The 27,694-nt window shown below is 39.3% G+C and overlaps 2 protein-coding genes across 2 annotated transcripts in view; both read left to right on the top strand.

Moving 5' to 3' along the window:
* LOC137290333 (receptor-type tyrosine-protein phosphatase alpha-like) overlaps nt 1-27,694 on the top strand; it is a 146,823-nt gene that overhangs the window by 6,942 nt on the left and 112,187 nt on the right. The gene's annotated exons all lie outside the window — the stretch shown is intronic.
* LOC137291069 (receptor-type tyrosine-protein phosphatase epsilon-like) lies at nt 9,649-21,203 on the top strand. Its single transcript, XM_067822345.1, has 18 exons — nt 9,649-9,777; nt 10,724-10,917; nt 11,650-11,732; nt 12,348-12,622; nt 12,814-12,901; nt 13,010-13,086; nt 13,288-13,324; nt 13,853-13,950; nt 14,032-14,157; nt 14,486-14,631; nt 15,346-15,481; nt 15,721-15,892; nt 17,375-17,439; nt 17,703-17,822; nt 18,734-18,853; nt 19,297-19,433; nt 19,523-19,661; nt 20,462-21,203. The coding sequence occupies exons 1-18, from the start codon at nt 9,649-9,651 to the stop codon at nt 20,540-20,542; spliced, it is 2,223 nt and encodes a 740-aa protein (XP_067678446.1). The 3' UTR covers nt 20,543-21,203.

The following is a 27,694-nucleotide window of genomic DNA, read 5'->3' as shown; positions in this document are numbered from 1 at the left end:
CACAGGTTAATTCGTAACTTTCTCGTCACTTCTGCACGTACTTCTCGAATACCTGGCTGTGCCTTTTTCTGCACTCCTCTCTCGAAATAGACAGTGAACTGTGTCAATATTTTAATGATAGTTTGTTAAACAACTTTTTAAATTTAGGACAAAAATTCTGCAAAAACCTAACAGAGTTGTTATGATGTTTTGTTTATGATCAGCGTTTTACTAAGTATGTTATGCTTATTAGTTTTGAGACCCATTGCAATTCATTTGCCTGCGTTAGAGCCAAACGGACTATACTTTATTTCATACCGCTCATAGGAAATGACTTCATGCTTACAGATCACCTGCAGTGTAAGAAATAGAACATACGTCTGAAATACTACAATGACATTATGGCGACTTTGTACCACGTAGGACTATTGCAAGCTTGGGCTTGGAGTATGTAATATGCGTGCACGTGTGACGTGATTTCATTCATCACCAATCTGAATAATGACTAATCATTATAACAGTCAATCTCTGTGACAACCAAGTATGCGTGTTCGTCTGGACTACCCCTGACTAAACTGAAATCTGATAAACGATATTATCCAGCCTTATGTAAGAATTTCGAGTTTTGATTGGTTCACATGACTCTGATAAAATATCATGTACATCCGTCACGATCCGCGAGCAGCGAGTACAAAAGTCTAATCACCCACGTCAGAAAAGCGCGCATAGCCAAGCGTTTAGTAACGTGCTTCATTGAGGCCCGTCGATCAGTTAGTGTCTACATGGCAGCAAAGAAACGTTTTGCCACAACAACTCGATTCGATGCGTATTGTTTTCTTTTCATTCAGTAAAAGTCATTCGGCTAGATAAATTCGTTATCACATCGCGTCCGGGGAAATACGGGATTTTATCAGTCCCGAGCGAGTATGGTTGTATTTCAACATTACGAGGGGCTGATAAAACCTCGTATTTTCCTCGACACGATGGTGATAACTTATAGTTTTAAGAGGTACAAGAAAAATTTTTTTTTATAAATATAATGTGAAAAGTATGTATCATACCAAACAATATTCATATGACTCACCTTCCGGCACCCGTGAACGGCCACCTCCTCGTGGTGGGTGATGGGTAACGCAAAAAGCCGTTCGAACCCCCGTGTGGACCCGGGTCAACTAGGTTCATAGCACCCCATTGCTGGTCGCAAGGGGTGACCAGATTGGGCAACCAGATTTCGCAACCAGATTGGGCAACCTGTTTGACGTGGGTTGCGTCCCGTGTCGGTGGAGGACGTTAGTCTTGTGGTTGATGGCAGTAGGAGCCTGAACTGTGTTCCTGTTGCCCAACACACCACTTCGGCCCTTACTTCACCTAGACGGGTGGTAGAATCGGCCCGATTCTATCAATCGGCTGGTCACGCCGTGCCCTGTGCATGGATATTATTCAAGATAACTGGAAAAGGGTTAGAACAATTTTGACCATTTGGACTTTGTATGTTCTAACGTGTCATAGAATTACATTGCCTAGAGTCCTATGCCAGAAGGCGGTGGCTCATGGACCAATCTAGTAGGATATGTCTTTTTTAGATATGTTTCTACCTGAGTATATCCACCTGGTATCCTTGGTGCCATCTGTTGGAGATCCACAGATGTAAGGCATCGTCCTTTTTGACACTCCGTGGTGGGTGGGGAGTCAGATGGATGAAACATAACTACTATTAACATGGCACCCCCTTACAAAAAACGTACTCATGAACCAGAAGATTCACTCTCTTCCGAAGATGACGATCCTTCAACACAAACAATGAACTCTGATCACTGGTCTAGATTTCTAGTCACGTCTTTCACTGATGGAAATCCTCTAAAGCTGAATCCATTTGCCATTGCAAAGAGTATCGAAGGTTTAGCTGGAGAAGTTAAAGAAGTTAAAATGTTACGTTCTGGCTGTCTTTTGATTGAGTGCAGGAAATACATTCAGTCACAGATTCTCCTTTCCACCAAATCTTTAGCGAATGTTCCTGTGCAAGTTTCTCCTCACAGGACTCTGAACAGCAGCAAGGGGATTGTTCGGGATGCAATACGGTGTCACTCGGACATGACCGAAGCTGAAATTGTCTCAGAACTAAAATCACAAAATGTTATTGACGTAAAACGTTTTACAATGAAGAAAGACAATGAAACGGTCAAGACAAACACATACTTGTTTACATTTGGTCTTCCGGCTCGTCCTGAATCACTTAAGGCTGGATACTGTAACTTAAGGGTAGATGCTTTCATTCCGAATCCCTGAGATGTTACAGCTGTCAGAAGTTTGGCCACGGATCTACGTCATGTCGTAATCCAGCCGCTTGTCATCGATGTGGTGGAACATGCGAGGATGGCAAGTCATAAACAAATCCTCCTTCTTGTGTCAACTGCTCAGGTAGCCATCCGTCCTCGTCAAAGGAATATCCTACATGGAAACTTCAATAACAAATCTCTCGAATAAAGCATGACCGTAATGTAAGTTTTCTGGAAGCACGGAAGATTGCTCTAGCTCAAGAACAGCCAGGATCTATGTATGCCACCACTGTGTCTACACGACTTTCAGACCCAAAGACAAACCATGCATCTCTTCAAACAATTGCTTCCCAGACTGATTACACATGGACAAAGACGTCTGCACCTACTTTGATATCTACAGCAGTTCAAGTGAGGCCTTCTCAACAAAGCTCTTGTTCACAAACCATTCCTTCAAGTCAAACAATCATTCAGTCTCAGGCGTCTTATGATAAGGATTCACCTTTACCTCAGGTACAGTCATTATCACACTCAACTCAATTGTCCAAATCTGCCACAAATGTGAAACAAATTACAAAACTAAATCGAAATCTAAAACTGAATCTGCAAAACAGGACCCTAGTGGAAGAGCCCCAAAAGGGTCAAATAGTCAGGTCCAGCTGTTCAATAAGTTTGGATCACTCGAGGGCATGGATGTGTCTGAAAGCAGCCATTTTCGGACACATAGCTTGTCACCCTCGAGAAGAGATAACTTCGTCACCCGTAGTACAGTGGAACTGCAGAGGACTCAGGACAAATTTGAATGATTTACATCTTTTAGTTCAAGATTTTACACCGTCAGCATTCTGCTTATAAGAGACATATCTAAAGCAGACAGATCACTTTGAAGTGCGTCAATATAGTGCATATCATTGTTTTTCTCCTCCGGGTGATAAAGCCATTGGAGGATCTTCAATCCTCTTTCGGAATGATGTAATTCACAGCCCTGCACTACTTAAAACAAATCTCCAGGCTGTTGCAGTAAGGCTTACTTTGCATGTTGCAGTTACCCTTTGCTCTTTGTACATTTCCCCTTCATCATCTGTTCAGCAAGCTGATCTTCAGGCTCTGTATGATGAACTTACTAAACCCTGTATAATCATGGGTGATTTAAATGGGCACAATCCTCTCTGGGGCAGTAGTAATACCAAAACTAAAGGTAAATTACTTGAGGATTTCATTTCAAATAATGATCTATGCAATTATAATGATGGTTCAAAAACGCATTTACACCCTGGCACAGGAACATATTCATCTCTTGATTTATCTATTACTGATTCCAACCTACTGAGAGAATTTAAATGATCAGTCCATGATGACATTATGGAGAATTCAACACAGTCAAGCAGGATATGCTTGACCGTGGTTCTCTCATCACAAGGGATACCAAACGGAGGATCATCGCCTTTTAGTAAATAACTGTGGGTGTAACGCGTATGGCCAATGCGACATCGTCGCATAATGATCTCTTCAAATCTGGACTGACAGCCCAAGTGAGTGTAACTAATATAAGGTTTTATGGCATGCCATTTATTTATTCCCACTTGGGTGTCCCACTTCTTTTGCATCAGATCACGAATGTAAGTTCTAATGCTAGATTTATAGTCACTGTATGGAATAAGAAGTGGTGTCACAGATTTGTTGAGTGCAGCCTTAGCAGCAAGATCGGCCATTGCATTCCCAGATTTACCTACATGGCTGGGTAACCAACAAAAGACGATGTCGCACTGGCCAGTTGCAAGATCATTATACAATTCAATTATGTCAATTAAAAGTGGATGTTTACAAGACAAATTTTTAATAGCCTGAAGGCAAGAAAGAGAGTCAGAAAAAATTATATACTGTACATGATTAGGATGTCTTTGAATATATTGAAGAGCCGTTAATATTGCGTTTGCTTCTGCAGTGAAAATGGAGCTGTTATCAGGTAATCGAGAAGATATTGTTCTGGATCCAATGACAGTGGCACAAGCAACTGTGCCACCATCTTTGGACCCATCTGTAAATAAGGATTTGTATGTACTATAGTTATTTTTTAATTGCATAAACTCTTGTTTATATTGCAATTCGTTTGTGTCTGATTTTTTTAACTTTGTTAATGTGAGGTCAACTTGTGGCCTCACTAATTGCCAAGGAAGAGAAGAAAGAAGACGAGAAGGCGCTATACTTTTCAGCTCAATGCCGGCAGCAGAAATGAATGGTTTAATTCTGTGCCCAAGAGGCGGAACAAGAGAAGGCTTTTTTGTTGTATAAATGCTCATAAAGAGGATCGAAAACACAGTTAAAAGCAGGGTTGGATTCGTTAGAGTATAGTTTTGTAATATATTGTAAATCTAATTTGATCGGCGCTGTGTAAGAGATGGTTCATCGGCTTCGACATAGAGACTGTTAATAGGAGAAGTTCGGAACGACCCAAGACAAAGTCTCAGACCTTGGTGGTGGATAGAATCAAGGAGTCTTAGATTGCTTTTACAGGCTCCACCATAAATGATGGAGCCATAATCAAGCTTCGAACGGACACGTGAACGGTATAGGTGCAGGAGAGTAGCTTGATTCCCTCCCCATTTTGAGTTTGACACAACTTTCAATAGATCAAGTGCCTTCAGGCATTTGGTTTTCAAGGATTTGATATGCGGAAGAAAAGTTAAATGAGAGTCGAAAATCAAACCTAAGAACTTGGCCTCCTGAACGACTTTGATAGGAGTGCCATTTAAAAATAATTCTGGGTCCTTATGTGGTTTATACTTACGGCAGAAATGGATGCAGTTAGTTTTTGTCTTAGAAAATTTAAAACCATTCTCAAGACCATTTATTTATTTTGTTTAAACATAATTGCATTTGCCGTTCAATAGTATGCATATTCTTACCGCGACAGGAAATATTAAAATCATCCACGAAAAGTGATCCATATATTGAATCGTTTAAAACCTTGGATAAACTGTTGATCTTGATACTAAATAAGGTCACAGACAAAATGCTGCCTTGCGGAACACCCTGATCCTGATTGTAATGATCAGACAGGGTAGAACCTACTCGGACTTGAAATTGCCTGCTGCCTTGTAAAAACTGCGATATAAAAAGAGGTAAACGACTCCTTAAACCGAAACCATGTAAATCCTTTAAAATGCCATGCTTCCAGGTGGTGTCGTATGCTTTCTCGAGATAAAAAAAGATCGATACAGCATGTTGCTTATTGATAAATGCATTTTGTACAAAGGATTCTAAACGTACCAAATGATCAATGGTACTACGATTCTTCCTGAGACCACACTGAATATTTGTGATAAGGTTGTTAGTTTCAAGAAACCATGTTAATCGATTGTTTACCATACGCTCCATGGTTTTACAGACACAACTCGTTAAAGAAATTGGTCTGTAATTCGACGGATCAGTATGATCCCGGCCAGGTTTTGGAATAGGAACTACAATAGCATTACGCCAAGAAGACGGGAAATTTCCCGAAGTCCATATTGAATCAAAAATATTTAGCATTGTTTCCAAACATGATTTGGGCAAATGTTTCAGGAGCTGATAGTGAATACCATCAGCTCCTGACGCTGTATCATGAGCTTGCTCAAGGGCAGTGTGTAGCTCATGTAATGAAAATAATTCATTATAGTCTTCGCCATTGTCTGAGGTAAAATTTATTCTCTTCTTCTCCTGCTGTTTCTGGTAGTGTTGAAATTCAGGTACGTAATTGGACGAAGAAGAATGTTTGGCGAGAGTTTCACCAAGCTCGTTGGCAATATCAGATTTATCAGTTAACAACCGGTCACCATCCTTCAGATGATGAACAGTAGATCAGGAACCTTTGCCCTTAATTCTTTGTATTATATTCCACACCTTAGACATAGGTGTACGGGAATTAATTTTGGAAACATAGTTCCTCCAAGACAGACGCTTACTCTGTTTAAAAGTGCGTCGAGCCTTGGCATTTAAAATTATTACTCTATCTAAATTATGTACTGTAGGGTGGCGGCGAAAATACTTTTCCGCTTTTCTCCTACTCTTTCTGGCCTGTTTACAGTCATTAGTAAACCATGGTTTGCGAATGTGTGCAATTGCAGAGGACTTGGGGATAGTTTGGTCAGCAATGTTATTGATTATATCTGAAAACAGCTGTATAGGATCTTCGCTGTTTACAAAAACATCAGGTTTTAAATGATCAATACAAAGTGTTTTATATAAGGACCAGTCAGCCTTCTTGAACTTCCGTCTGGATAAGGGTGGATCATCCCCAGGGATAATGCCTTTAAGAATAGTTGGGAAGTGATCACTCCCACATAGGTCATCATGCACCTCCCATTCGAATTCATTACATAAATATTGAGTCGGCAAATGATATATCCAGGGAAAAATACGTTCCCGTAGCTGGATGTAGGTAAGTAGCTGAATCGTCATTGAAAATGCATAAATTATTATCGGAAATGAATTCCTCAAGGATTTTACCTTTAGTATTTGTGGTGACACTACCCCAAAGTGGGTTGTGCCCGTTAAGATCGCCCATGATAAGACATGGTTTCGGAAGCTGATCATATAAATTTTGAAAATCTGAATGTTGAATATTTGACGAGGGAGGTATATACAAGCTGCACAATGTCAGTGCCATGTGCAAAGTAAGACGAACAGCAACAGTTTGTAAATGTGTATTCAGAGCGACAGGGCTATGGATGACGCTCTGATGAACCAAAATAGAAGTGCCTCCAGTAGCTTTATCTCCTGCAGGAGAAAAAGAGTGATAATCACTATACTGTCTCAGATTAAAGTTATCTGTATTTTTATGACATGCCTCTTGAAGACATAATGCTGACGGTTTAAGATCTTGTATGAGTAAGTGGATTTCATTTAAGTTATTCTTCAATCCTCTGCACTTCCACTGAATCAAAGGCTGAGAAGTATTCATCTCTTGAGCGGGTTAACAGGAGATCTTGTTCGCCCATTACGTTTCGGCGATAAACTTGTTGTTCTCTGAGGGATGCTCTCTGAGACATCCAACACTTCAAGTGATCCAAACTTATTATAAAGTTTGATGGGATCATCAGAACCTTTTGATACTCTACCCGTTTCATTGTTACGAGAAGAGTCAGGTTTATACCTAGATAACGAATTTTTCCCCTTCCTAGACTGTGAACTGGCTGAATCATTCTGTGCTCCCGTCGGCTGAACTGAAGTTACAGCTGATAATGTAACAGGAACTTGTTTAGCTGAAGAAGGCTCAACAGGCGTTTGTGTACTGGAATCTGGGATTGATAGAATGTGTCCATGTCAGATCTGTTTGACAGCCAATTGAAGATGTTACTACAGCTACTTTTCTAGTTACAGAAGCATATGAACCATTTGGATCACTGGATGGTACGAGTTTCCTAGCCTCATTATAACTAATGCTCTGAGCAGCTTTGATTTTACTAATCTGCATCTCACTTTTCCATATAGGACAATCTTTAGATGAAGATGAATGTTGACCAGAACAGTTAACGCATTTCTTAATGTTGCTGTCGCAATCTTCCGTAACATGTGTTTTCTCTGCACAGTGAGCACAAGTAATAACATTTTTGCATGAATTTACCCCATGACCAAACTTTTGGCATTTAAAACACCTCAGTGGGTTGTGTATATATTGCTCAACTGCAAGGCTGCAATAACCTGCTTTGATACTTCTTGGTGGAGACGGAGACACGAAAGAAAACAAGTAAGTATTGGTTGGAATTACTTCCGAGTTTTTACGCCGAGTAAAGCGTTTCACATTTGTCACGCCTTGATCCTTTAATTCACAAACAATATCAAGCTCAGACATGTCATCTAGGAGGTGATCTCGGTCCTTTACAATGCCTTTGCTTGAATTAAGTGACCTGTGAACTGACACTGAAACAGGGAGTCCCGCCAATGTATCAAGAGAGAGTAAGTTGGTAGCTTGCTGTCGCTTAGCACATTCAACTAGAAGTGATCATACGACTGATGTTCTTTACATCTCCTGCTATACCATATACAGCTTTTGAAATCGCAAATGGATTTAACTTTATAGGTTGCTTGTCCGGAGATTCTATGACAAGAAATCTCGGCCAGTACTCAATTTGTTTAGGAGTTTGACAACCAGCATTGTCATCATGATCATTATCAAGATGACGCTTCTTTTTCAAGGGGGGTTTCAAGAGCCATGTTGAAGTTGTAAAAGTTCATCACCCCCAGCTCCCCACCCACCACGTAGTATCATAAAGACAATGCTATATAGAAGTGGGTCTCCGACTTGCAGCACCAAGGATACTGAGGTGATATACTCCATCAGAAGGATTAAACAAGTAATCAGTCTACCAGATTGGCCCATGAGCCATCGCCTTCTGGGCACAAGACTCTAGGCAAATGAAAGAAGACATATTTCAAAATTGAATGACATTGTACAACCAAAAACACGAGCCAAGACCTAAGTCAAAATATAATTCAGAAGATAAATTGTACAGATACAAGTAATACCACAGGGCTTGGCATGACCAGGTGATGTAAGGGGCGAAGTGGTGTGTTGGACAAAGGAACGCTATTCCTGGAACCAATGTCCCTAACCACCAGACTACCGTCCTCCACCGACACGGGACCCAACCCACGTCAAACAGGTTGCCCAATTCGATCACTCCTTGCGACCAGCAATGGGGTGCTATGGACCAAATTGACCCGGGTCCACACGGGGGTTGGCAAGCTCTTAGCGTTACCCAGCACCCACCACGAGGAGGTAGCTTGCCACGGGTGCCGAGCCATCTCTTGAACAACGCCGTATAAAAAGGATTTGTATAACAATAAGTCTTCCCTTGTTCCGCCTCTTGGACTAAGAGTGAAACCTTTCCTTTCTGCTGCTGGCATAGTGCTAGACAACATAGCTCCCTCCCGTTTGATTTCCTCTCCTCCTTGGCAGTTGGTGAGGCCAACAGTGGACCTTACACTGACTAAATTGAAAAAATCAGAAACTAATAAATTACAATATAGACAAGAATATAATCAACTCAAAAATAAATATTGCAATTACAAATGCTTATTTACAGATGGGCCCAAGTATGGTGCCGCAGTAGCTTGTGCCACTGTCACTGGATCCAAAACAATATCTTCTAGATTACCCGATAACAGTTCAATTTTCCCGGCTGAAGCAAATGCCATATTAACGGCTCCTAAATACATTCAGAGACACTCTAACCATCAACAATATATAATCTATTCCGACTCTCTTTCATGCCTTCAGGCTATTAAAAACGTATCATGTAAACATCCACTTTTAAAAGAAATTATTGAACAATATAATGATCTTGCTACTGGCCAGTACAACATCGTCTTTTGTTGGTTACCCAGCCATGTTGGTATTAGTGGGAACACAATGGCGGATCATGCTGCGAAGGAAGCACTCAACAAATCTGTGACACCACTTCTTATTCCCTACTCTGATTACAAAGCTGTTATCAGGTCATATATTCGTGATATAATGCAGAAGAAGTGGGACACTCAAGTAGGTATCAATAAATTACATGAAATAAAACCGTATATTGGTTACACCTACTTGGGTTGTCAGTCCAGATTTGAGGAGGTCATCATACGACGATGCCGTATTGGCCACACCAGGTATACACATCAGTATCTATTGAAAGGTGAAGATCCTCCGTTTTGTATCCCTTGTGATGAACGACTCACAGTCAAGCATATCTTGCTTGACTGTGTAGAATATTCCATCACAAGGGATAAATATTTTTCATCACGAGCTTTGAAGGATATTTTTTATTGATAATAGTTCTCTTTTAATTATTGCTTCTTTAAAAGAGTTAGATTTGTTATCTGAGCTGTAAATAGATAAATATTTTACGAATGGAAGTTTGAATTACTAACTGAGATCGTTGATGGCAGTATCCTCAATGGGGGGAGCGGTTAAAGTACTGTAAAATTATTGTCCTCCCGAGAGGGTACGTAAGTCCCATAACATTCGAAGTACTTTAAAGCTTTCCACTCTTTTACTTGTAGCATACGTGTAATTTTAATGTATGGCTAGATATGACGAAATTGTTAACGGCTGAAGGGACGGTGTAAATCCAGCTGGGAACCATGCAGGAAGCAAATGTACTGTAAGTCCCCATGGTACCCAGTATGGTGATCTATCTTCAGTTGCTGGCAATCTATAGTCTGATTCTATTTTGTATTGTGCTCAGTAATTTAACTGTTTTAGATATCATAACTAGTTTTTAAATGAATTTATGTGATATACTAGTGGTTTTGCTGTTCTTCGTTAACGGGTTTTAGATTGTTTCAAACATTCCTCATATATATCATTTTTCATTGTTCTTGTCACGATATGGCTGTGATATTGCCGATGTGACGATAAATATTGACTCACTCACTCACTCACTCACCTTCCTTATGACTGCGTCTGCTGCCTGTTTTATGAATTGAATTGTTTGGACCAGGATATTACTTTGGTGAAGGGTAAGACATTATACTGCATGTTGTCACGGAATCTGACGAGATCAATAGTGCACACAACACGTGTTTCGGGTCTTCAAAATGAACCGGGCAAGTTTCAGGTAGCAGCTGCGGGGGGAACAGTCGCAGGTTTACTCATTGCAATACTCCTCATTGTTGCTGTTGTCCTCGTCAGAAGGTAACTGATAAACTCATACACACTAGCTGAACTCAACCTATATGTTACACCATTTTTGATACCATACACCGCTTATATGTGGGCTGTTAGATGATATATCAATAGAGGTTGGACACCAAAGTACACCAATAAACCTCATTAAATATAACCAAGAATCGGCTGTCGGTTCAGATTAAAAGACGTCATGTTTGAGACGATGCAGTAATGGTAACTGGAGATACTTTCATGAGTATGAATTAAAATGTGAATATATCCTCCATTGTGATTGAGATATCATTTTAAACCTTAGTCAGCATAGTTGTCCAGATTTTTTAACAGAATCATGACCATACGTTTAAACATAATCCCCACAATGGAATCCACAAATTACAGTATTGATTGTAACAGAAAACGTCGTGTACTGCAACGCACACAAATGTTCCACAGCAAGGCCACAGCCTGAAAAAAATTATTAAGAATAAGTACACTAACAGTTACATAATGTTGAACGTGTGCCTTATTTATTTTATACGAATGCCTTCCTCGGGATATTTTTCAATGAGGTAGACTATCAGGACTTGGAGGTTTAGGTGTATGTAGGAATCACATTTCAGATCTTTACATCCTTCTTTGGCGTTTCTGACCTTATTCCTACATCGGTATGGTGTCCGGCAATGTCAGATCGTGTGCGAAATAGCTCCTTGCGACTTTGGTTCTTCTGGCCATTTATTTTCTTTTACTTTTTGGATGCAGGAGGAGACGGCGGTTTCACGATAATGAAATAAATAAACAAGTTTCAGAGTTTCACCCTAAAGCACAAAGTAAACCACAACAAGGTATGACAAACATTTTCGTGCCAACATTTTTATCATCAGTTATTGTTTAAATAAAGCTCACTACAATGAAAGATTGTATTCTGTGTAGTGCAGGGCTAAATAGCACTACATGTGTAAATATTTCATAACATCTCTATGAGACAAGATGTGTTTGTGGCAGGGCAAGTAAAACATTATAGGTGACTACTAAAATGTACATATAGTCATATTTCAAGGTCTAATGATATGTTCTTAAGGTTAAGGGGACAGGGATGGGGGTAACACTATCAGAAACATAAGATTGTGGGATCGGATTCCGTTTGGGTGGCAGCGATTATGTTTCTGGGTTTTCTGCAACACTTTCGTGCTCTTGTCATTCATAGAAATTAAATTGTACAAGTACAAAATACAAATTCTGTAGAAGTCGGGATTTCCTCTGCCTTGAGGTCTCCTTGCTACCGTTTAAGTATTATTATTATTATTTTAACGGTGTAAAGCCCATCTCATTTTATTAAATAAGTCCAAAGGGATAGTAATAGTAATACTACATGGATTTTATGAAGGAATAATTTACATGCCCGAAATCCACTAGACTGAAGTCAAGTGATGATAACGGTTCATTTTTCACTTCTGTAGAGAACGGCATTTATGAAAACGTCGCTCTAGAGAGCGCGGCAATTAATCAGAAGCCAGCTATAAAGCCCAAACCAGCCACACAGTCTACAGCAGGTAAGCAGCGGGATTCTAAAGATTATGAGGAGGAAGACGTTGAGGAAGGAGGTCAGTCTCCTGACAGTTGTTACTACAACACAGGAGCCGATGATGCCGTAAGAGACGTCCCTGTGTCAGAACTAGCTGCAACGGTGGCAACACTTAAGGAGAGAAAAGATGGATTTGAGAAAGAATACCACGTGAGCTTTGTCCACTTTACACAAGACATGAAAATTCTCGTTTGTCTTCAAATACTCTGTTAATTTTTGACAGTGAATTTCCATTATTTGTTTTTGGTTTTGTTTTGTTTATTGTTTATTTTGGGGTGGTTTTTTTTGTTGTTGTTTGTGTTTGTTTTTTTAAGTTTGTGTTTGTCATATTGTGCTAACAGAGACTCCCAACTGGGTTTACGTCGACGTATCAAGACTCCCAGAAACCCGAGAACAGCGGCAAGAACAAGTTTAGAGGCTACTACCCCTGTGAGTAAAAAGGACTGGATGAACGGTATTGAACAGCTTAAGATAAAGGTTAAACTTCAACAAACGAATTGATACCAACAGATAATGCAGCTTGAGTCCAATTTTCAGACGATCACAACAGAGTTCGCCTAAAGCCTCTCCCCGACGTCCCCGGGTCTGACTACATCAACGCAAGCTTCATGCACGTCAGTATTTTGCTCATATGTTCACAAAATTTAATAGGATGCTGTATTTTCTGCCGGTTACGGTAATATTTGGGGACACAATAAACATGTGAGATCATCAGGACAACTAGAGTTCTTCCTAGTTAAAAGTGTTGTGTGTAGATACACTGACATACGACAACACACAGTACATGACTTTCTTGTTCTTGTTTTTTGTTTCAGAGCTACAACCAAGGGAAGACATATATTGCATCTCAGGGTGGGTTGTTGGTGCACTTAAGCCGACCTTGTTTTGTTTTGGTTTCACAGTTAGTTTCGGAGAATATTTATGGCATAAGCTGGCACAGCCTATTGATCCCTGGAAATTATATCGTTAAGAATCACCCATTTGTGTAACCATTAAATGTTCATTACTGTAAAAGATCCGTGAAGGTCCGGGGCAGAATATTCTTTCAGCAACCCATGCTTGCCATATAAAGTGAATATGCTTGCCATTAGAGGTGACTAACGGAATCAGGTGGTCAGGCTCGCTGACTTGGTTGACACATCTTACCTGCGCAGGTAGATGCTCATGGAGTTGTCACTAGATTGTCTGCCCAGGACTCGTTTATTTACAGACTGCCGCCATATAGGTGGAATACTGCAGAGTGCGGAGTAAAACTAAAGTCACTCACTCACTCAGTCACTATTGTAATAGATTTTTAGATACTAGGTTTTAAAGTTTGCCATTACTAATATTTGTCAGCTTAACATGTCCGTTTTTGCTTTCATAATTTCATGTATGTAGCTCCCAACAAGAAGACCGTGGGAGACTTCTGGCGGATGATCTGGGAACATTCCTGCAGCCATGTGGTCATGCTGACTGGTCTTGTGGAGGAAAGTAGGGTAAGATTTCACACTTTCATCCAAATTTGGCCAAATCACACTAACAAGGCATAATATGCCAAGACTGAATTCTAATTTTAGGTGAAATGCGAACGATACTGGCCGACAGATGGCGTAATGGAAAGTGGTGTTTTGAAAATAGAGGTGGCGGAAACACAGACCCGTGCGAACTTTACAACAAGACATCTGAAAGTTACGTCTAACACAGTGAGTGCTGACATATCCTTTTGCAATACATGGGTTTGAGTATCCAGTTATAGCAAACAATATTCCTACAGTCGCAGCTTTTTCTTGTTTACAGTTACGTAGCAGAACCTCTTCTAATTTCAGACCTTTCTTGTGATTGACAAGAGGAGGACATTTGCAAATTTGACAGCACAGTGAAAGAAGTATGCCTGATTCAATTCTGATTTGCCCTGAGCCATATGTTTGCTTGTTATTAAGTAGAATGTTTGAGATGCCAAGGATTCCTTTTGGTTTAATCTTTCATCAGTATTAATTTTTTAAAGTGAATCATAACAATGTTCTGTTACAGACTGGAGAGTGTCGATCTGTGATCCAGTTCCACTTCACATCCTGGCCCGACCACGGTGTACCGGACACACTCGCCCTCGTCAACTACATCTGGTTGGTCCGGCGGACAGCTGCGGAAACAGACAGACCGCTGCTTGTCCACTGCAGGTGTGGTCATCTTAAGTGGCACAAGCACTTGGATTACTGTCCGATGACCATTGTGAAGACAGCTAGTCTTCACACTGACGTATGAAGCAACTATGCTCCCTTTGTGTTATTCCTGTGATAGAACCTGAATTCCTCTATACCCTAGAGTGTTCATTCGACGATGATCTCATGTCATTCCAATTGATAGGTTAAACGGCTGCTGTTGTGTCATGGTGAAATAATTATTTGTGGAAAGTACACCTTTTTGCATTTAAATTGCGAAATACGTTATTGTCACCTTCATTACTTCGCATCTTGAAGTTCGCTATTGACAATGATCGCCTTTCTATCAACTGTCATCTGTATTTCTGATTTTACAGGCGCCTCCCGTGCCTCTGTAATTTTCTGATGTGTGTAAAGGGTCAGTGGCCTCATCAAATAACGTCATTCATTCAATCATACTGAAGTATCCATCTTGCCCGTTCGTTAGACATGTGAAAATGAGTGGACAGTATCACTTAACCTGTGCACGTACCTACATGGACTTCAAATGTTTGGATCATGTTAACATTCTACCTTTTTGGACAATACGAGAGACGATTATGGGTAGATTACAGTAGAAACGTCCAGTTCCAGCTGCAATAATTCAGCATATAACAACGGTGATGCTACACACAATCACGGATTCTGAGAAAGTGGTCAGTAATGCCATTGTTTCCCCATGAACACTTTCAGCGCCGGTATTGGACGTACAGGCACATACATCGCCGTTGACTCCCTGATAGACCAGGCCCAAGGGGAAGGGGTGGTGGATGTCCTGACTTATGTGTCAGCCATGAGGGAACAGAGGAAGAACATGATACAGACACCGGTAGGTGCACGTAATTTGTCAAATATTTTCAGAAAGTTATATTTGTGAATGTAGTGAACTCGCACTTAAACCGTATGTCCTTGAACATTCTGCATTTTGTCTTCTGATGGAAAGGCGCGTTAAGAGAACAATACCTGTTGAAACAAAGTTAGACGTTCTCCATCATCATATAAATATGGAGTGGTGATACGATATACCCGGCTATTTTATGAGAGGAATTTGGTCCATCTCAATGACAGGCACAGTATGAGTGTGTCTTCTTGTGCCTACTGGAGATGACGACATATGGCAATACCAGCATGGACGTCTCTAACTACACGAAAAGCTACAGCAGCAGCGGTATGGACACCACCGTGGATGGCAAGACTTTCAGTCAGTTATCAGAGGTCAGTGTTGTGAAAAATCACCGGGGTGGGGTGGGGTGAGTATGTATGCTTTTAAGCAAGGCAGCAGATCCTAGATATTAGCTTCCGACATTGTACCCATGCGGGGAATCGAACACGGATCTTCGGTCAGACTTGCGAACACTTAATACACAAGGCTACCCCACCGCCCCCCTGAAAATATTCAAAGGATATATTTGCAACCTTTACATATCAAAACTACATTAGGAATTACCCTCTCACAAATTCAGTTTGAGAAAAACTTGCAAACAGTGCAATGTTGATACACTCGTGTAAGTTTGTCTTACTAGTCATTATACGAATTTGCAAATAACTTCAGTTAGAAACAAACGACTTATGAGGACAAAAAGAGTTGCTTAAGTACACGTATAGCAACGAATGGAATGGAAATTTCTTACCAATACCCACTGTCAATTATCAGAGGTCAGTGTTCAGAAAATTCCCCGGGGATTGGGGTGGGGGAGTAAGTATGCTTAGTATGTAAGTAAGGTAGCCCATTCCAGATATGGGCTTCCGACACTGTACCCAGGTCGAACACGGATCTTTGGACTGACGTGCGAATACATAATACACAAGACTACCCCACCGCCCCCTGGGCAGTAGAAATTTCTCACCGACACCCACTGTATACGACAAGAGTTTTCCGCAGATTTGTATAATGCGGAAATGTTGTATTTTATATACCTTTCTTGTTCTATTCGTTATGAACTGAACAACCATTATATCCAACTAAATGTTATTCTATCGCATGTGTAGTGTACATATCTGTGTTCACAGATGCTATTGACAGAGGTGCAAGGAGGTGAGTTCATACATTCTGTAACTCAACATTGAAACTAAAGAAAATCATTGGAATCCATCGCCATGCATTTCGAAAGCTCACCTAAGGTTAAGTTCACACGTCACGTTTATATCATCTATTCGATATCCGTGACGGTCCGGGGTAGAACAGGCCTTCAGCAACCGATGATTGCCATAAAAGGCAGCTACGCCTGTCGTAAGAGGCGACTAGCGGGATCAGATGATCAGGCTCGCTGACTTGGTTGAAACATGTCATCGCTTCCCAACTGGGCAGATTCATGCTCATACTGTTGATCTCAGGATTGTGCGGTCTAGACTCGATTATTTACAGACCGCCGCCATGTAACTGGAATATTGCTGAATGTGGCGTAAAACGAAACCCATCTATTGTAAGACTGGCATACCATCTGGTCTACTTTATATTTTGTTTGGAGTCCAAACCCACAGATTCGAAACCATAAACGTGAGCAGTGTGTATTGCAAATGAGAATAATGCCTTCTGTTGAATCAGACCTGATATCTGTATGTTAGTCTATTGACAGCTTCTACAACACAATCTTCTTCTCTCTAAAGAAATACAGGCTATGATTGTAAAATTAGTGAAATGTAGAGTCAGCGTTTTCTCTTAACGGGGAACTGTAGAATATGATAACCCAACTGGTATTATTACAATTTTGATATTTTACAGATCCCCCCGACCGACACAGAATGTGGGTGGATGGTAATCAAGACTTCATTGTCCGTGTAGGACCGGTAGGTGCACAATAAGCGACAGCAATATCTGATGATCTTGGAAATCTTATTTCCAACACGTTTCAAGACACATTTGTAAGACAGAAAATAATGTAAGATTCCGATTCTTGAACCTTATCACACCGTCTTGAAGTTGACACATGCCGACACACAAAGATACACTTCCTTTGTATATGAATGAACAAGAGCGTTTAGGATGTTGGGGTTAAAACGGACATATTTGTGTAGGGATTTCTCCCATCAACATGTATTCGTCGTTTTAGTCCCTGACTTGTCTAAAGGGGTACCTGCAAGCCACTGCACCTTCCCCGGGTTTGGTGAAACTGTTGTGGAAACTGGTAGAAGAGAACAACGTCCAAACCATCGTCGTCGTCACGCCAAATGTATGTAAATTGACGAACATGAAATATGTAAAGAAGGGTGGTCTTCTAACTTTTGTATTACGTTCTACATTGGATGAGTGAGTGAGTGAGTGATTTAATATTTATCGTCACATCGGAAATATCGCAGCCATATCGTGACGAGCACAATGAAAATTACATGATATATATGAAGAATATTTGAAACAATCTAAAGACGAAGAACCGCAAAACCACTAGTATATCACAGACATTCATTTAAAAACTAGTAATGATATCTAAAACAGTTTAATTACTGAGGACAATACTAAATACAAACGAGCTATAGATTTCCAACAGCTGTTGGATGATCAGAATTTCACAGCAAAAACATGTCATTCATTATGATGGTATATTTAAGTGATAACTTAATGACCGCCATGAACGACCTTGCTATATCGTATTATAAGTAAGGTTGTATATCTGTAATATAAATGCAGCATAACATATGTAGACATCAGTTCTATTATCATACACTATAGCCCGTTTGCAGTGAAAACGTACCGATAAATTCACTTTCAACAAAAATGTAAATCAAATAAAGTGAAATTACGACTGCGAATCCTTATAATTTTACTTTGCCAATTGAACACTTAAACATGAGCGTTAACTTAGACCAACTGTACATTTTTGGGTGTTTCATTTAATGTGCATGTGTTTTGTAGTACAATCCAGTGATTTTAATCTATCATCGTTTGTTAAACATTTTGCGTATGTTAAATAAAATTCTGACATTTTAATGTTTTGTTGGTAAGGTAAAATTATGAGGATTCGCAATCTTAATTTCACTTCATTCGATTTACAGTTTTGTTTAAAGTGAAATTCATCGATACAGTTTCACTGCGAACACACTGTAGTCGTCCTATTTCAGGAATTTTAAATATTGTCTATTTAAGGTGGGTTTAGTCCCAGCAGAAGGAAGATCAAAGACGTATGGTGAGATTACGGTGACAACAACGAGTGAATCCAGCCTGTCAACAGACCTCACCATGAACAACTTGCGACTAGCCACAAAAGTAATGAGCCATAATCCTTCATTATTAGTTCTCCTAAAAGACGGCGTCGGTTGTTTCTACTCCGTATTCCACTGTTTTTGTATTCTCATATAAATGATTGCCTAACCGTCCTTAATATTTCACAGAGACCTAGACTACCTTCAATCAAGATTAAATTGTCCACCATAAAATGTAGCCAATTGACCGAGCAGAGAGAAATAATTGTAACCAATCAAGAAGAGCGTAACACATCGCTTGTTCTACTTGATGTCAACTTCTCGTTGCCAGTCGTTTACATGTTGCCGAGTTTAAAATATTCTTTTTATTTGTGTTACTATAATAATGGCAACAAGTATTTTATGGACTCTGATATTAACCTAGATCAGAGACTGGAGTCATTAAACACTATACTGCCTTCGTGAATGGGCAATAAAGAATGCATATTTATTACATCTGTTACACAGACAGACAGGCCTCGTCAGGTGAAGATGATCAGAGTTGATGCCCCCTTGACAACAGAAGTCATGACATCATATTTGCTGAACCACGCCCAACTGCAGGAAATATCAACTCAGCCTCACCCAGTGGTCGTCCTTCATAAGTAAGACTAACCCTAAAGTAATTTTTGACATGAAGGAAATTTATACAATAGAGCCACCAATTTTAGGAAATTTATTGCATATATTCCAGCGACAATGACAGAAAGCTTGCCGTCTCTTTCTGCATTATGGGGAACATCCTTTCCGGTATTCGTGAGGACACTTCCGTTGACGTTATCGGCCATGTAAGAACATTTCTCAGATGTTGTCCTGACCTTCAGTTCAACAAGGTAGGACACCGGTTTTAAATACCCAAGATTAATAATATGATCTAATTCACATTTTACATATTTCAAACTGAGTGTCCAAAGCCATTATTCCTTAACAATTGTGGTTATGAACCTTTTATTCCTTATGACTGTTATGTAGCTGCGATGAAAACATGTAAGAACCAATGGCTCTGGTGTTGACGTAATAACAGTAATATTTGTCAAATACGCTGTACTATCGACTAACCCAGCTTGCATAATTCAAACCATTTTGAAACTAACAAACAGAGTTAGTGAGGTTTTAGTTTTACACCGCTTTTAGAAAAAAACCCAAACAATCAGCAATATACAGAAGGGCATACACGAAATGGGCGTCAGGTCTTGTACCCATGTAGGGAATCGAACCCGGGTTTTCGGGTTGACAAGCAATCATTTTAACCACTAGGCTATCCTAGCACCCGACCAACGTAAAGCAAAGAATGCATGCCGAAAATGACAACATTTTGGGTGCAGTTGACACATCTGTCCATCAAACTTTCATATTCGATTTTCTGTGACCCAGACTGTTCTAAATGTTTAGACAATGATTCGTGTATCCTTGCCATAATTCATGTTGATGTTTTGTGCGGCACTGTGGGTTTCTTCATGAATGTATGGCGTAATGTGATATAGCCTTTGGCATTGTCTCTAGTCGTGCTGAAATGTGATGTTGTCTATTGTTATGAAAACCATCTATGATCTATTATAAAACTTTTCCATCAAAGCTGTCTTTGAGATGAGAACTCTTTCACTGTCTTGGTTTTGTTTTGCTTTGTTTTCAGAATGATGTTCAGATGTTCCATGACTTTGCCCTGCAGTGTATTCTGAGAACAGACCCTTCAAACACCTACGCTAACATCTAAAGTCAGCGCCATACAGTCCCGACGGACTACATTACATCTACAAAAAGAACGACCATATTACCACACTATTCAGTTCGGTATTTTCTACATTACTTGAAATGCCCATAAGCAGTTGTGGGTATGTTAAAATTAATAATTTTGATACCATAACGTTGTTAATATGGACCAAAGTGTAATATTTCTAGTTTATGTTGTCTCACTACACAATATACCACCAATCACCCAGTAAAGTTGACACCATTTACCCTAGAGTTAAGTCAGAACGGATCTCCTTATATTTTCATCGATGAACTTTACGGTCCTTCGGCTACCACGTTTAATGGTTTCAAATGATTATTCTGAAACTTACAGTGGTAGAAATGTATAGGACATTTACATATTGAACGAAATAAATAATGTCTGCTGTGAGGTAAACTAGATTGATTCTCATTTTCTGTTTGTGCCAGATATCAAATCTAAATTTGCTCTACGTCCTCAGAATTTCACATAGTTTCGCATTGGTTCCATAATATTCCACATGGATTCGCCACTAGTTCAACAAAATTTTACATCGATTTGCACTAGATCCACAGATTTTGACAATGATTTGAACCAGATCCATACAATTTTACATCGATTCGTACTAGATCCAAAGAATAGTATACTATTTTGTACTAGTTCCTTAGAATTTGACATTGATTTGTTCTAGAAGTTCGCATTGGTGCGTAGTAGTTCCACAGAATATCGGACTAATTTGCACAAGGTTCACATAATTTCACCTTCATTTGCATTACCTCCACAAAATTTCACGTCGCTTTGCACTAATTCCACAGAATGAACATTGATTTGTACTGGTTGCACAGAATTTCAAATTGATTCGTATTACTTCCACAGAATTTCCCATCGATTCATATTACCTCCACAGAATTTCACCGATATATGTACCACTTTAACCAGATTGCACTAAATTAGTACTGGCCTAACAGAATTTCACATAGACGCGTACTTCATCTGCTGAATGTCACATAGATTTGCACTACTTCACCAAAATTGCAAATTAGTGAGCAGAATTTTACATGGATTTGCATTACTTCCACACAATGTACTAGTTCCACAGAATGTCACATTGATTTGCACTAGATCCACAGGATTTCATATTATTCTGCACTAGTTACACAGAATTTCACATTGATTCGTATTAGTTCCAGAGAATTTCACCCAGACTTGTACCACATTAACAGGATTGCACATATACTAGAACTGGTCGAACAGAATTTAACATAGGTGCGTACTTCATGAGCAGAATGTTATATTGATTCGTACCACTTCACAAATTTTACACTGATTCGCACTAGTGCCACAGATTTTGCATAGCATTGAAGTCGCACCCAGCGCCCCTTGTTTCTTGTTCCTGCACCTCTTCAGCGTAAGGTCATAATATATATGCTTTCAAAGTTAACCAAAAGACCATCCATTGAAGACAGAACTTTACACAGCAGTTTGGTATGGACATTAGCTATAACTGTTAACATATATCCAACGTCTGTAATGTACACTTCATCAACATGAAGTCATCAAATATTTAAAGTTAACCCAACATCAAAATGTGTTTATGGTCATATGTCAGTTAGTATGTTATAAATGTTACTGATAACTGATGCAAGTTGTTAATACATACACTGAACGGTGACAGTGCTGTGTCATTTGTTACAGGAGAATCTCTGCATATGTACACATGTATCTTACGTCTATGGAATGCCAGGTGGCGGGTATGGACATCGTATTTGTACGCGATGCATGTTCAGCCATATTTGTTAAACATGTAAATCTGGGTTATGTATCAACTGGGTGTGAGCATCTCTCCCAATTTTCCTGTCAGATGATATAGTCATTAGTTGATGATGTGTAAAGGTACGCATGTCTGCTTAAACATTTTTGTTACTATCTGTTAACTTGAATAAAATCCTATTTTTGTTTGCATTCTGTCTTTTGTTTGACTAGAAAGTAACGTTTATTTGTCACAATAAAACAAACATAACATCCTTTAAGATTGCCTGTTTTATATTTCAAGATGGCTTTGAAGTCAATTGTATATATATACAAACACAGATTTTCCAAAATTGTATCCATAACTTTTGTCCGTTTGGATAGTGTTTCCTATAAAAGGCAATTATGTTTTTGTCTGAGTATTTCATATTTGAATTGACTGCCAGTAATTACTTATAACACCTCAAAATGCTACTTGTATTCAAAATCGGATTTATGGCCCCAAATTGCACTGTGACAGTAATACTAAAGAAGTTTTTACTTCAAGTAATAAAATATAGTCCAATGTTTCCGTGCCCGTTAAGAGAACCACTATCACATAAGAATGGCAATTTAACAGTTCACACTACAGCACTGACAGTTAACACATTCATAGCAATGTGATGAGCGAACATATCGTCACCCATGTGAGAGTTGAAAGCAAGTGATCGAAATCAAACCCATGTATTCGGTGTGACGAGCAAATGCTTTATCCATCATTCTACCCCATATATTATACAGAGACATGAAAACATAAAGTTAATAAGAAGGGTATACAATTAGAATCACTGTCCTATCGCTGAGTGAGCATGAGATTGCTTCAACATGACTGGGTCTCACGTACATGTTTATGTTTATATGTATAGTCATCACTTTATTGCACACCTACATGCATGGTCTACAATGTAAACACAGGTACACTCCAGCAGCTAGGATAAGTGTCATCGCCACTCCGACAAGCCCACCAACCAATACACCAACACCGGTTATATTTGTAAACGAATGGGCCATTTTGTCAGGAAGTATCTTTTGTGATTCTGAAAATATACAATAGAATAGCTCTGCCAAATGATCCAAACATAATGTTGTTAGTAATACAACATTCAAATGATACTGTCGTTAACAACTATCTGTTTATGTCTCAAAGCATGAGAGAGTGGGTGAATTAAAGTTTATAGTCATATAGGCATTTCAGCCATGTCATAACTGAAACGAGGTAAAAACACATGAAAACTGCAGTTAAATTGTGCCACACAGTTCAACCCGTACTTCCCGTTTGGGAAGGTTAGATATGAAACAATGTTTCACTGACGTTTTGAATATTTTGGAACAACTAAACTGAATGCCAACATTTGTTTCACTCGGTTTTACAAGTTATAGGGGGAGTCGAATATAGTTTCAGAATGTTGCTCTGAAAATGGCTTTCAACCTTCAAAAAGAACTGTTGCCATGAATACAGAAAGAAATTACATTTAGAAAACCCTCAAACATGTTCATGAGATGGAGACGTAGTATATCCAGTTTGGTGAAGATTGATCTGTATGGTTTTAAGGTTATGTTCCAGAAACAAAGGGAACGTCAACACGGACAGAAAGTAAACCAAAACAATATGCCTCAAGACGCTTCAGGGGACAGACATGATTTAAACTGCCAGTTACAGAACATGTATCTGTTTACGCAACGTTTATCAAAATTGTCTGACAAACACCTTTTTTTAAGAATAGAATCATAAGATGTGAATCAACAACAAATATATCCTTCAATTACAGCTTGAACTTAAAACACCTATCCCTTGTGATGGCTCGCCATGACTTACGTGTTACAATGTTAAACATAGTATATTGTACCTATAACGCGGAGACAGCGAGGACCTCCGTATCCATGCGTGCATCCCTGGAGACATCTCCCGTCCACAATGTTACAGCTCCCGTTACAGTGGCCGCATTTTGCCTCACACTTCAATCCGTACTTCCCACTAGGACAGGCTAGACATGAAACGGTTTGAATAAATTGGAACAACTAGACTGCATGGCAACATTTGTTTCACTTCCATGTGCTCATTCTGCAATTTTTGCATGGAATACAATTAAGAGTCGGGTTTTTAGTGCTAAAACGGCTTTTGTTGACACAACCAGAAAAACCGTAGAGAATATTACAATGTCAAATGTGACTATCGTCGAGTGTAGTCTACCACTGACGCCGTAGCAAGGTTCGCTTTACCCATTTTTGTATTCTTGAACACATATCCCCTCACCCATGTTTTAGATTCCGTGACAGTGACCACAGTCAACTACACAATTCAATTCGTATTTCCAGTTTAGACAAGCTGACTATGGAACTCATCTTTATCATTTAAAGCAAAAGTGTGAGTTGTGCATCATGGTAACCCACCTTCATTGCACAGATCCAGTTGCCATCCTGCCTCGCATCCATCTGGACAAATTCCGCTCTCATGGTGACACAAACTGTTGTTACCACATCTACCACAGGCGTTGCTGCAATCGATACCATTGGCGCCACACTGAATAAGTATTTAGTGAGTGAGTGAGTGAGTTAATATTTATCGTCACATCGGCAATATCGCAGCCATATCGTGACGAGAACAATACAAAAAATCCATGATATATATCAATAATACTTGAAACAATCTAAAGACAGTTGATAAAGAACAGCAAAATCACTAGTATATCACAGACATTCATTTAAAACTAGTAATTATATCTAAAACAGTTTCATTACTGAGGACAATACAATATAAAAACAGGCTATAGATTGCCAACAACTGAAGGTAGATCACCAGACTAGGGACCATGGGGACTTACAGTTCTTTCGCTACCTGCATGGACCCTAGCTGGATTTACATCATCCCTTCAGCCGTTAGCAATTTCGTCACATCTAACCATACATTAAAACTACACGTATGCTACGATTAAAACAGTGGAAAGCTTTAATTTACCTAGAATGTTACGGGACTTACGTACCCTCTCGGGAGGACAATAATTTTACGGTACTTTAACCCCCCTTGAGGATACTGCCACTAACAATCTCAGTTGCTAATTGAAACTTCCATTCTTAAAATATTTGTCTATTTACAACTCAGACAACAAATCTAAATCTTTTAAAAAAGCAATAATTAAATTAGAACTATTATTTAAAAAAAGATCCTTCAAAGTTCGTGCATTAAAATATTTATCCCTTGTGATGGAATATTCCACACAGTCAAGCAAGACATGCTTGACTGTGATTCGTTCATCACAAGGGATAAAAACGGAGGATCTTCACCTTTCAATAGATATTGATGTGTATACCTGGTGTGGCCAATACGGCATCGTCTTAAGATGACCTCCTCAAATCTGGACTGACAGCCCAAGTAGGTGTAACCAATATTGGGTGTTATGTCATGTAATTTATTGATACCTACTTGAGTGTCCCACCTCCTCTGCATGATATCCCGGATGTAAGATCTGATAACAGCTTTATAATCGGAATAGGGAATAAGAAGTGGTGTCACAGATTTGTTCAGAGCTGCCTTCGCAGCACGATCGGCCATTGTATTCCCAATAATACCAACGTGGCTGGGTAACCAACAAAAGACGATGTCGCATTTGCCAGTAACAAGATCATTATATAACTCAATAATTTGTATTAAAAGTGGATGTTTACATGATATGTTTTTAATCGTCTGAAGGCAAGAAAGAGAGTCTGAATATATTATATATTGTTGATGCTTAGGGTGTTTTTGAATATATTTTAGAGCCGTTAGTATTGCGTTTCCTTCTGCAGTAGAAATAGAGCTATTGTCGGGTAATCGGGAAGATAGTATTCTGGATCCAATGATGGTGGCACAAGCCACGGCGCCACCATCCTTGGACCCATCTGTAAATAAGGATTTGTAACTGGAGTATTTACTTTTTAATTGATTATATTCTTGTTTATATTGTAAATCATTTGTTTCTGATTTTTTAAATGCTGCCAGTGTTAGGTCAACATCTGGTCTCACTAACTGCCAAGGAGGAGACGAAATCAGACGGGAGGGAGATATATTTTCCAGCTCAATTCCAGCAGCAGAGAGGAAAGGTTTCACTCTTATACCAAGAGGCGGAACAAGAGAAGACTTTTTATTGTATAGAGCCTCATAAAGAGGATTGAAAACACAGATAAATGCAGGGTTGGACTTATTGGAATATAGTTTAGTGAGATACTGTAAAGATAATTTGATACGTCGTTGGTAAAGAGATGGCTCATCGGCCTCGACGTAGAGACTGTCAACTGGGGAAGTTCTGAAAGCTCCAAGACAAAGTCTTAGATCTTGGTGGTGGACAACATCTAATAGTTTCAGATTGCTGTTACATGCTCCACCATATACAATGGAGCCATAATCAAGTTTCGAGCGGACGACAGATCTGTATAAGTGCAAGAGGGTAGTTTGGTCTCCTCCCCACTTAGAATTCGAAACTACTTTCAGTAAGTCAAGTGCCTTCAGGCATTTGTTTTTTAAGTACTTAATGTGTGGTAGGAAAGTCAGATGAGAATCAAAAATAAGTCCCAAGAACTTGGCTTCCTTTACAACTTTAATGGGTGTGCCATTTAAACATAATTCTGGGTCTCTATGCGGTTTATATTTTCTACAGAAATGTATACAGTTTGTTTTGGACTTAGAAAATTTAAAACCGTTTTCAAGACACCATTTATGGATTTTATTTAGGCATAATTGTAACTGCCTCTCTATGGCATGCATATTTTTACCACGACAAGAAACATTAAAATCATCCACAAAAAGTGATCCATTAACTGCATCATTTAAAACTTTAGAAAGACTATTTATTTTAATACTAAATAAAGTAACAGACAAAATACTCCCTTGTGGGACACCCTGATCCTGATCGTAATGGTCAGACAGAGTTGAACCCACTCGGACTTGAAATTGCCTGTCTTTTAAAAATTGTGAGATAAAATGAGGTAAACGACCTCTCAAACCAAAATCATGTAAATCCTTCAAAATGCCATACTTCCAAGTAGTATCATATGCTTTCTCCAGATCGAAGAAAATTGATACAACGTGTTGTTTATTTACAATAGCATTCTTAACATAGGATTCTAATCGTACCAAATGATCAATAGTACTTCGGTTTTTCCGGAAACCACATTGAATATCTGTGATAAGATTATTCGTTTCCAAATACCAGACTAATCTATTGTTTACCATTCGTTCCATGGTTTTACAAACGCAACTGGTTAACGATATAGGGCGGTAATTTGATGGATCTGTATGATCCCGGCCAGGCTTTGGTATGGGGATTACAATGGCATTGTGCCACGACTGAGGAAAGCTTCCTGAAATCCAAATATGGTCAAATATTTCCAAAA

The sequence above is a fragment of the Haliotis asinina genome, chromosome 7 (genome assembly GCF_037392515.1).
Source record: "Haliotis asinina isolate JCU_RB_2024 chromosome 7, JCU_Hal_asi_v2, whole genome shotgun sequence".
Classification (NCBI taxonomy): domain Eukaryota; kingdom Metazoa; phylum Mollusca; class Gastropoda; order Lepetellida; family Haliotidae; genus Haliotis; species Haliotis asinina.
Note: the sequence above shows the minus strand (reverse complement) of the source record. Positions and strands in the feature narration are given on the sequence as shown.

Coding starts and splice junctions, on each gene's coding strand:
- LOC137291069 (XM_067822345.1), top strand. CDS start 9,649: ATGGCGGATCATGCTGCGAAGGAAGCACTCAACAAATCTGTGACACCA. Junction 15,893..17,374: donor TGTTGTGAAAAATCACCGGG/GTGGGGTGGGGT, acceptor GATATTTTACAG/ATCCCCCCGACCGACACAGA. Junction 17,823..18,733: donor TCGTCGTCGTCACGCCAAAT/GTATGTAAATTG, acceptor TGTCTATTTAAG/GTGGGTTTAGTCCCAGCAGA.